General features: G+C 36.5%; 1 protein-coding gene across 3 annotated transcripts in view; it reads right to left on the bottom strand.

Annotated features, from left to right (window-relative positions):
• Window positions 1-1,277: 1,277 nt before the first annotated feature.
• The window catches only part of MVK (mevalonate kinase), a 15,029-nt gene continuing 4,115 nt past the window's right edge, over window positions 1,278-12,191 (bottom strand). For 2 of the 3 annotated variants that reach the window (XM_072415377.1, XM_072415376.1), the window contains exons 3-11: window positions 11,393-11,540; window positions 8,398-8,536; window positions 7,583-7,738; window positions 7,235-7,338; window positions 6,744-6,789; window positions 5,031-5,121; window positions 3,867-3,983; window positions 3,055-3,208; window positions 1,278-2,028 (exon numbers count right to left, since the gene is read on the bottom strand). In XM_072415377.1, the coding sequence (XP_072271478.1) occupies window positions 1,877-2,028; window positions 3,055-3,208; window positions 3,867-3,983; window positions 5,031-5,121; window positions 6,744-6,789; window positions 7,235-7,338; window positions 7,583-7,738; window positions 8,398-8,536; window positions 11,393-11,540 (1,107 nt within the window). In that variant the 3' untranslated portion in view covers window positions 1,278-1,876. The remainder of the gene's footprint in view (window positions 2,029-3,054; window positions 3,209-3,866; window positions 3,984-5,030; window positions 5,122-6,743; window positions 6,790-7,234; window positions 7,339-7,582; window positions 7,739-8,397; window positions 8,537-11,392; window positions 11,541-12,191) is intronic. The other variant, XM_072415378.1, reaches the window with a different exon arrangement.

Genomic DNA, 12,191 nt, shown 5'->3' with positions numbered 1-12,191 from the left:
ACAAAAAAAATGAATGAAGGCACAATATCTAAGGACTTGTAGACTGCAATATATTATATTTTGTTGTTTAAATAAGCTTTAATGATGAATCCTATATCCTTTTTAGATTATTTGCTAACTGCCTGACTTTCTCAACTAAAATCTAAAACCAGCACATTCACTTCTGATAACAGTGTAAAAGTCAATAAACTTTAGGCTTGAGAAGAAAATAGTATAAATATATCTTCTCATGAGAACTGCTGCTGACTAATCTGCCTGTTTGTTCCATGCCAATAACTAATAAACTAACAAATATGCCAACTTTCAGAAAAACGCCAGGAATGCCAGTCTCTAGATTTTACTCATATAAGTTAAACATAAAAGAACAATATTATCCTTAAAGATAGTCACAGACACCTTCTGCCCACCACTCATATTTTTAGATGCGAAATGCAGCGTGTGTGTCTAGGTGCTGTTTGCTGCCCCTGTCCTCTCCATAGACTTGATTAGGAGCCACCTGGATAGAAAAGGGAACTGTAGGTGACTGTTTCCTCTCCTATACATAAAAGGTCTTGTGGAATCATGTTTGTCTAAATCGAAAGGGGGTGGAAAACACTGAAGGTCCCAAAGCTATCGAAGGGTAAGCTTTCAATATTGTGGGGAGACTGCACAGGGATTTCTTTTTTTCTTTGGGTAAATAAAATGCTTTAGGCAGTAAAAACGTCTGCACTGGTTTTTGCAGATACCTGTACTAGAATATCCAAATGACTGCTCAAACCAGCCATTTTGTCTAAACTCTCTCCTGAGCACCGAACTATAGATACTAGGTGCTTGGGAACAGTACACACTGTGTTTTATTTCATAGCCTAACTGTAGCAGTTATTCGCCTATTTAGATTATTTCCCACACCTGCAATGCTTACATAGTCTTCAGTCATTTTCCCTAAACATTTACTACTCAATAACCATATCTTACCTATTCGGGTGCAGCACATAAAAGCTTCTCATTACCATGCAGCTAGCACCTTTCCCATGCACTGTTACTGCTTACCGATCATGTTTGTAGGTAGTCATGCACAGGCAGGTGCCGTACATATAATTCAATTTTTTTTTAATGCAGATATTGACCTCATATGGGTAATTAAATACTGGGACACCACCACCCAAAGCCCCTCAGCCATCTCAAAGATATATGGAAATTTGTTATGTATTATATGTGATCCTAATCTAAGACCTAATACAAAGTATGCAGTATCGTTTTGTAACAATATACCCATTAAATAAAATCTAACACAATGATTTGATGTAATATCAAAAATTATTTTTAATGTATATATCAATAGCTTCCATGGAAATATTATCCGGTGACTGTGCCAATAATCTCCTTGTTTAGACACATTCTAATATAGAGTGACAAAGCTCTGTCCAGGTCTCCCATCTGTAATCTTGTGTTGTCACTGTGTCACACAATCTGCCATTGACCAGTTTTACACACATATGTGCCATTCAATAGATTTTACCTCTAATAAAAATTATGTATTAATAAAAGTTTTAAGTTAACTATATCAAGTCTTGCTGAGGTAAATAGTCCAAGATCTTGGACAAACAATCAATGCTTGTATGAAAAACTGCATAGCAATCTAACAGATGAAAAGGACTGCAGTTAGCTTTTTTGTTATTTGTAAACTTTTTTCCAAAACACATTTTTTCAAGCCATAAAACCATCTAAAGTGACTTCATCCTCGGCGAGTTTGGTGACTTGCACCTGGTAACAGGTAATACATCATTGTCCCAAGCTTTGTATCTTCTTAATACCTTGGAAATAAAAAGCAGTTCTATAACAATCTTCATGAGATTTGTCTGTGATGGTGCTGTAATATCCATGAATTACATGTAGTTTATACATTGCTGAAAGCATTTATAATATCTTCTGGCAATGACAAAGAAGAATGCAGAGTAACACCCGGGGCTCCAATACTGGTTTCCCAGCACTGATATCCACAGTCCACAAGCTGCTGCTTCACTGCTTCCACCACACTGTGGTCTACATCTGATGGAAGAGAACTGTATTAGGAGTTGGTAAGTTCTTACAGTATATTTCTGCTACAAAGGGGCATCTCAAATATAAATTCATTGTTTTGCCTGTTTTGACTTTTATGTGCTTGTTTATGAGGGTTAATGGAATGATAAATATGAACATTTATGGTTAACAATTTCTAAAATATAATAATTGACACTTAAGTTTATAGTGAAATACGGCCACCCACCATCCACTCCTAGTACTGCCCTTTGATTTAATACTTGGGTCATATGGTCATGGTGAAAATACTCTTAGATAAGTATTGCCTGAACTCATTGTGAATTTGGTTGGTATGTCAGACTAATAGCCAGCGTGTTCAAGAGTGATTGCAGGCAGCAAGCAATACAATCAGTGAACTGCTAATGCTATCCTAAGCAAATACAGAAATACAAAAAATACAGAAAAATCATTGATAAGTACCTTTCCTTACACAGCTTACACACAGCTCCTCAGAGGGTCAGTACCCTCCTAAACACATATTGGCCCTGAATTTTAAAAACTCTCCAAGACTAGAGAAGATGGACTATCATGGGAGAACCCGGGGGATGTAGAAAACCTCGAAAAGGTTTCCTCAAATACATTTGCTATTTGCTAAATGTTTTCAACCCTGGACCAGATCCATTTCAGGTTTGCTGAATCACCCACTGCTGGAACCATAAGAATTGCTATTTTTATTATCACAAAAATACTGAGATTGGATTCATAGTGTAAAGATGGTAATGAGATACACAAATAATGTTTCTATTGGGAGAAATGAAGGATGAAATGTGATGGGCTGGTGAAAAAGACATATTTTACAACCCACACAATGCATTGTTGGTCTGACATTCATCCCAAAAACATGAGCGGGGCTGCTAGCACCAAGGACAAGTGGGAATTCTAAACCTTCCCTAAGTACTCCTAAAACAATAGCAGGCCTTAATCTTTCTCGTACACTTCTCACCTGCCTTATAGGTTCCCCTAACAACAGTCATGACAAATGGGTGTAATACTAACCAGGTCGCAGTAAAGTTATTGCACAACCTCCTCCTCCAGCACCAGTCAGCTTACTGTGCAGACCATGAGAAGCGGTCACCTGGCAGAGCTTGTCCAATGATGGATGTCCAACACCAATCACGTTTAGATGATGTTGATTGATGTCAATCAGTTCCTGAAATACAACATTTCCCTTGTTAGGAAACCAATTCAACCAGTGCTGGATCACACCACATGATTTCCCTTTACTTATGCTACCACAGTCAGATATCATCTTTTTTTCTGTAATATTTGTTTGGTTATTATTATACACCAAGCTTCACTTCACAAAGAATTTAGAGTAGGTATTGTCTATATATACCATATACTTATTATTTTTATGACTTGAACTGTGGACAAAGCTGCCTGGTTTATGTTGGCAAGATATTTCTAATTTCAGACAAGCTGTCACTAATCACAATGGCATCACATAAATACCAAGGCCATTCTAATATTTAATGGATACCGCCAGCATTTCAAGTGTTGGCAGATGTCTCCCCATCCTAATATTACTAAGACCAGCAATGGGTAACTGAAATAACAGCATCAATCTTCATCTTAATGTATACCTACTGTAAAACAGGGAGACATATCTAGACTTCGGGTTTGCTTCAAGCTTAATCTCGAATGCAATATATATTTTACCGTTCTATGACAGGATGCGTGTTCTTCTGAATACAAACATTTATATATATATATATTTATATATATATATATATATATATATATATACACACTGCAGAAACCGAATTGCTCTGTGGTCTATATACATTGGTACAAAACAGCTATATTACCTCTAACACTTTAAATTGATCAATTGACAATGCTGCAGAAGAAGCTTCCAGAATGCGCTGACACTCCTGAGAAATTGCATGTATTGATGAAAGGACTGGTTCTATAATACTTGGATACTGGAAAAAAAACAAATGGTAAATCCCGAGTAACATATAAATTATTAATGAATCTAAACCCATAAGAATCAATTATTAATTATTTCAGTTACTAGATTGTCAATCCGGTAGCCACACTCATATATTTTTTTAAGTTTGTTCTCTCTTTATTTTCACCAGGTAATACTGTCAATAATGCACAATCTGTAGTCTGGGGGTGACAACACCCTATGACAAACACAAAAACAAAACTTCCCCATCCTTCCTTTTCGTTACAGGGGATCTGTAGTCGTCAGAAAAAGCTGAGAGCAATGTAACTGGTAGGGATGCAGCACAAGCAGAGTGCATAGGAAGTTATCAGCTGACAAGATTTTTTTTTAATATTGAACAAATATAACAAAATGCTTTTAACTGTATTACTGTATTACCAAGACCTAAAAAAATCTTTTAACACTTTTCTTTTGTGCATACATTAAAATTTACATTTTTGGTTTTAAGAACATCCCACATAACATTATAAGAGGACCTCTACAACAACAAAGTTGGCAGCTGACATTTTTTAAAAATGTTTATCAAATCAGGTTTTTTTTCCATCATTTTTTTAATGGAGGTTTCCTTGTAGTGGCTGGAGATCCCGGAGGTAATTTAACCCCTATGATTTAAAAAGTGAAATGCACAAAGGACTGATGCTAATTTACAGATAGATGGCTTGATTTGGATTTAAGCTGTTGCTGAAATTGGTGGAGATGATTACAGACATTTGTAGAAAATATCCTAAAGGGACTAATAAAGGGGACAAATTTGTTTGTAAATGTTAACAGGGCAATTTTTTTACAGCTGTCATTTAAACAAGTCTCTGTGGATGTACAATAGACTTGTTGGGTTGGTGTAGGACAATGGTGTCTATTTTTTGGGACGCAGAGAGAAGGGGATGTTTTATAGATTTATAAGTAAAGGAGTTGTTTTTTAGCTATTTGAAAAAATAGTTTGTTTTTGTACCCAGTACTTTAGGGACCTTTCTTTTGTATTAAAAAGTAAAAAAAAATATCTATAAGGAAACTATCAAACCTTAAGTAGCTTATCTTTCACCCCTGCCACCAGGATCTTTGTACTGCGTGGAACTCTTGTATTGGTGAGCAAAATCTGTAGCATTGGTACCCTGGAAAGGGATCACAATATATTATCATTGCAGCATTTAGTGAGATTGCAGCAACAGAAGGAATGTTTTGCTATTTGCTGATTTCTGGCATCTACCCCATATACATACAATACACACATTATATATATTTTAATATAAACTTAATGATTAGCTTTGTATTTATATACACATAACTCTTGAAGAACATGAAATAGATTGAGTATTGAAATGGTGACTTGGTAAACATAAGGGTTCTCAGTGTGGGAGTCTGTGTGTATATACTCAAATAAACAATAATATATTCTGTATGTGTTTTATTCTTCTAGGAGTCATTTTAAAGAACAGATATTGCTTTGGGCCACAAAGGCCAACAATTACAGTGATGGACCAACGTGAAGGTGCAGAAGGAAAGCAGCTCCCCATTGTGAGGTCCAAAAGAAGTTTAATTGAAGTGCAGCTGTACAAATATAAATATTCTAAGTCACACATTATGTCACTCTTTGAAAGAATATCAATATTTGTACAGCAGCACTTATAGTGAAGTTTTTTTATTGACTTTGCTTATTTGTCTCGATTAAGGTGATGTCTAGTTGTGTCTATTGAAGAAAGGCTATAGACAGGGGCTTCAGGAATAGTCAGGAAGGCTTCTTCTAATTTCAGTGCAAATTACACCATGACACCTAAGGCGTTTATTTTTACAACAATATAAAGCTTTTATATGTGCCACAAGAAGATACATATACCATTTAAGGCACATGGCTCATCACATTCACTGCATACTACTGGATACCAGCCCTGGTAAATATTCTCCAGTGAAAAATTCAGATTAGAAAATTAATCACTGCACTCCAGAGTGTATCAGCCTTTGCTTTTTATTTAAACAGCAGCATAATTCACCTCTGACATGTTTTTCTATTAAAAAAACTCTGTTTTTAGTCTCTTTGCTTCACCATATTCTCTATTGTAAATGTATACATTTAGTTTTCGCTCACACTATGCCATTAGAAAAAGAATCAGTTTATACTTACCTTCTCACAATGCAAATCACACACCAGTAATACCTGAAGTTTGCTCCCATGACACACCCTTTACATGAGGATCAGAGACATCTGGGTCAAGTGCAGTTATTAAAGAGTTTGTTACACCCTTTACATGAGGACAGAGTGCCATCTACTGGTGGTTTACAACCATGCTCGAAGATTATGTAAAAGATAGTGACCCTTTATAACCAATTTAGGAATACAAAATACTTTCAAATTAAGTGTGTGTGTGTGTGTGGGGGGGGGGGTTGGTTGAGGTGAGAGACATACAGACTGAGCCCAAAATTGTATTGGCATCCTATTGATTACTGTTTTGAATGTTAGCAGTGAAGACTACATTTTGTGCCCTAGGTCAAAACAATGTTGCTGTATTACTAGGAAAAAAAGTACCTTGGTTTATATTTAGATCGGTTTATACTTGAGTATAGTATAGTGTAGTACTGACATTGGTGTCCCTGTTAGCTTGATCTTGTATGGGATCTGCTTGGGTGTTTATCTGTTACATTCAGTCCTTTCTCACTGACAAAACTAACCAAGTGAAATGTAAAAAAAACAGAAAACACACAAAACATACCAAATAAAAAAGCAAGCATAAAAATATACCTCTTCATTGGAGTTATTTGTCCAGCTTGAAACTGTAAAGCACCACCTAAACAGAAGCAATTCAAATTATATTATATTCTTGAATCTTTATCAAACATTAAGAGAATCCAATATATATTATATATATATATAGATAAATATACACTGATACACAGACTCACACACATTTTTCCTATGCACACTATCCTGTTGCTGTCCTGGAACAACAATAGAAAGTCTATGGATTGTGGGAGGAAATCAGTGTACCATAAGACATAAAGAGAACACTAAAGCAGAGCACACACGCACAGTAATTGTTGCCAAAAAAACTCTTTTCAGCTGACACTTTTACAAATGATTGTTGTACAGAAGTCACATATACAAAGCATACAACCACCATAGGGAATTGAGTGGTGGCTCCCACTGTCACTGATTTACACAATTACCACAAAGAACAGCACAGTGTGGGTTTATGCATGCCTGCCTACAGTCTCTATATTTGAACTACTTACCTAATGTGGCTACAGCATTATCCACTCCAGATGGATTCCCGTGGATGACCTTTTCTCCCTGAAATGCCCAACTATTAATGAGTTTTAACTCGGTCTCTGTCCACCTATTAAAAAAAAATATTAGTACTTTGGTTACCAAATTAATATATACAAACAATAAATCTTACATCATAAATACCATACAGATTATAAAATGGAGTAAATGAGAACCTGTAACAAGAACAATGTCAGTAATCAAAATAATATTTTACACATGAATATTGAGAGCCTTATTGAAATTTGACAAATTATGTAGAGTTATACAAAGAATAAACTTTAAAACCACACTAAAAACAAAAAACTTTATACCTGACATCTTCTGTGCAGCCCTGTGCTGGGCATGAAATCCTTCCAGAGATCGATAGCAAGGCAGCAGCCAGACACACAGAATAAGCAGCGCTAGACCCCAAACCTGCTCCAGGAGGCAACTGGGACCAAACAACAATATTCAACCCTCCAATGTCTCTAGATGAAATATAATAGTTCAAAAGTTTATTAATACGTGTTAGAAGAACACAAATGTAAAACTCCAAATAACATTCCCTGTAGCCCATTTGCTTTATATTCTTATAAGTTAGATTCAAAGAAAATGTCTGCTGAAAAAATCTGCTCATCTTTCCTTCTGAAAATACTAGTTACTAGTTAGTTCAGTATTGTCTGTGTCACAGACCTGAAACAAGCATGCATATCAGGAATCCTGACTGCACCCTCACTTTCCTGATCTGCTTTCCTGCTTGTGTGTCTTAAATGATCAAAACTGAATAAGAACACCAGAATATAATGCATGATGTAAATGAATTACAAACCCATGCAAGGTCCATCTTTCATGTGATCCCCACCCCAATTATTACCAATTAGGCCTCCTTCAACATGCTTGCCTGGTTCATTCTAGTGTACTTATTACATTTATATTCTTATATGCTTGGGCTCATGCTAGTGTTCTTCCTATACTTGTGCACTTTGTATTTTATCCCATTATTTGTATTATTACCCTCCTTTATGTTTACATGTGTTTTCAATACACAATATTGCAGAAGTTTGGATTTAACATTTGACATTGTATATGGTTCATATGATCATTTATTACACCTAGTTTATATCTTAGTATGAAGTATCCTACTCACTGCCCACAGATGGAAAGATAGAGATAGAGAAACGCCAGGACAGCTTGGCTTTCAGTGTCTTGAGATCCTTCAGAAAAGCCTGCAAATTTCCTCAGTAAATCCAGCTGTTCTGACCTGGGACTCACGGGTTCATGTCCACCTACAGAGAAAATAAGTGCCAGGGGGCAGCTCATAGGTATGATAGGTATGTACAAAGTAAAGTCAAACTTCTGCCATAACATATATTAGGACACAAACAGCAACCACAAAAATGGCAGAGGTTCTATCCTTTGTTCTTTTCCATTTTCTTGTAAGTAAACAGTTATTAGTAAAAATCTGTTTTTAATTCCAGCAGTTTTCTGTAATTTTGAGATTTAGAATGCAGATGAGGAATTCCTGTCAAGTCTCAGCAAGGGTAGAGGAGATTGTACCTTCTGGGTTCTGAGGAACATGAACAACCTGGAGTGGAACCTTTCTATGTCTGGCCATAGTTTTGTCAAGGTCATTTGTAGAGAAAAATCAGCAAACCTTACAAGTTTATTACAAGGATAATGGCAAACCAGAGGCCAGTGCAGGTCTATTTAGGAAACAATATTGGTTTTGTAACTTGTCTGATCAACTGGCCACCAAACAGCAGTGAGTCAAAGTGGGTTTAGGGCATACAATTGTTGGCTGATAGGACTAATTTAGACTCATCAGACATTTGTCAAATCATGTGCATTTGTATATTTTGTTTGGTGTTTAAGAGGCCATTTTAGGAAATATTTTGAGATCATTGTTGGAGATCTCCCTCTATATCCCTGTTGGCATCTACATTTTGCATCATACATAGGTATGATGTTGAGATAACAATTATTAGTACAGAAATGAATATCCTTCTGCTCCTGAACTAAAACATAAAAAATGATAAATGACTGTCTATGGATATTACTTGAAGGTCGGTTTGCTCTGCTCACTGCTTTGAAAAAAAAAACTATTTCTGTAAAACTGACTCCACAACAACTAATAATTGTTTAATTTGTTCCTATATAATGCATAGGAACTGAGAACTGGGTTCTTGTAGCTTCCGAATCCCACCACCATTCATCCCACTGACCATCACCTTTTCTCGCTCCATCAGCACTCAACATGCACAGTCAGTGGCAGTGATGTGCTGGTGCCAGCGCATGAATCACATCTGGGACCATTTTGTAAATCAGAAATGAAAATAATAATTTTCTATCCCATCATTGAATGCAGTAACTGGCTTCAGCCAATCACTGCCTAGAGACCTAAAAGTTATCAATCAGTGTGACATTGCAGTGTGAAAAAGCCACCCCAACAGAGCCCGGCCAACATTATTGTGATGTTACAAATACAAGCACACCCCAATGAGTATCATTCATCACCGGTCCTGGGTCCTAGATGGCAACGTGCTCAAAAAAACAACAAGGTATGTACTGGCCTTTAAATATTTTTTATTGATTATCAACGTGTCAAGTGTGGCTTATAATTGGGTGAGGTTAAAGAAAGAGCTTCCCATGAACCAAGTGGGCAGCCTTAGTTTATAGTTATATCTGGGAGGCAAGACTTCCACAACTTTTTGTCCTAATAAATGTATAAGCAGGCAGACTTCTGGAACCATGTAGATTTCAGAATGCACAAAACAGAAAAAAGCAAAAACAGAAGCTGTACCTGTATTGGAAAGGATATGAATAACTACCAAAAATATATAATAATTTTTAGCGGCATCAAATAAAATGAGAAAGCTGAAATATACACTGTCATGTTACCCAGTATCAATACGCTATGTGTGAGTGCTATGTGTGGCTGCCACCACCCCAAGATCATTGACAATGCACATTAATTTCTAACTATCATTTATAGAGTTTTTGTTTGATGACTTTGGCGAAATCCATTCCAGGTTTGCTGGATCAGCCACCTTCACTGATGAAAAGCTTTCATAAATCAGGCCCAATGTGAACCCTGGCTACCTGGCTGCCTTACCCACCATGTAAAAAAAGAAGAACTTTCTATGAGGGTAATTACTGGCATCCAGAGACCTTTTAAAGGCTAAAAGTACTTTTATCTAACTATTCTTTATCTATTAGTCTGCAACATTGCGTAACACAGACAATTCTCCTACCAGCATATAGCGATGCTGCTGGATGTTATACATGGGAATTCCCTGTTATTACCTCTCTTACTGTATCAGTGTTCACAGAGATCTAATATTTGGAAATGGAAAGGCACTGTTGTAGTAGAATTATAAAAATAGCAGAGAACCTTGAATTAATGAATGATGTAGATAAACTAAGAGGGGTGCTAATTGACCAGCCACCTGGCAAATATCCATTAGCTAACCAATTCCATTAGAGGAAAGTAGCAATCAGAAGTAGCTATGAAGACAAATATTAGGAAAGATGATTCAAGTATTCCACAAATGTGTCAATATTCTACTAGTATATATATAGTTTTGTATACTTCCACTGTTCACTTTTATTACACCAAGGCTGCAGTCTGTGCGGGTTTTTCCTTGGCTACTGATAGATTTATTTGCTTGCAGTGAAATATCCCAAAGGTGTTTTTAATTTGTATGAAGTTTATGCTCCTGTATGGCTGTGGCTTCATGATTAAAACTTGGCCCTAACAACTTTTCAGTGTAAATGATTGTAATGTAACAGCTTAGATCAGAGAATCCAACAAGAGACATCCCTTCTATCAATATAACCTTACTAACATTCATCATTAATTTAGCAGGACAGACATGTAACAAAAACTTTCAAAAGGACAGATAATATATCTCATATATAAATTTTCCATTACCAGGCCACAATTTACATATCTTTAGCCATATATTTCATTAGACTGTTTATTTAATCAAAGTAATTCATGGAAAATGTATTTGAGCCATTCGGCCCCTGATTAGGGACTCTGCATTGTTGAAATACCCAGGTAATTTTCTCTGTCAAGTGGTAAATGGTGCAGATGTTGTATGTACTACATATACACCCCAACCTGTGTTCAATCAACTCACCTTTGAAGCTAGGTAGAAGAGGCTGAAGTTGACCAACATTCCAGGTAAGCTTACTTCCAATACTTGGCAAGTTTAATAACACAGCATTGTCCCTGGTATGTAGCACTTTAATGAACGTCCTTAAATTTAATCCCACTGCCAAAGCCACCTGTACATAGAAAACATTTACATTAAGGTAAAGAATATGACAATCAAAAATCATTTACCTGTAATAAAGAAAAGAAACTGAACTGAGTACAGAAATGCCTCACCCAATTTACCACCAAACCAGCTTTATATTTATTTAGAGATAACTTAGTACATCAGATTTGCAGAATTTGTTTTACTAGTTAATTTGGTTTTGTATATTAATAACACTAAACGAAAACCCAGTGTTCTCTTCAGCCACTTTTATCTGGGTGCAGCACCCGGCATTTTTCAGTAGCCACCCAGATGTCATCAGACAAAAGCTCAAGCTGGGATTTGTATACAATGTAAGAGAGAGAGCCCTCAGGAAGAAGATGGAGGAACCTGTCAACTCCGCTCAGCTTGGGGGGGAGCGAAGATTTTTACTTTTTACTTTTTCCTCTCCCATCTGCTGCCCACAATAAAGCCCTGGTGTACCAGAGTGCAGATTTGCTGTATAAGGCTTAGCTAGCATTAGCAGTTTTTGCAAGGTGTGATTTCTTTAAAAAAATTACCAGTTTTGCTTTTGTAGCCACTGTTACCACTCTAGGGTACCTAGCAGTCACCGGCTGTTACCACTCTAGGTTACCTAGCAGTTACCGGCTGTTACCACTCTAGGGTACCTAGCAGTTAC

Source organism: Pyxicephalus adspersus, chromosome 6, assembly GCF_032062135.1.
Source record: "Pyxicephalus adspersus chromosome 6, UCB_Pads_2.0, whole genome shotgun sequence".
Classification (NCBI taxonomy): Eukaryota; Metazoa; Chordata; class Amphibia; order Anura; family Pyxicephalidae; genus Pyxicephalus; species Pyxicephalus adspersus.
This window is presented reverse-complemented; position numbering and strand designations above follow the sequence as displayed.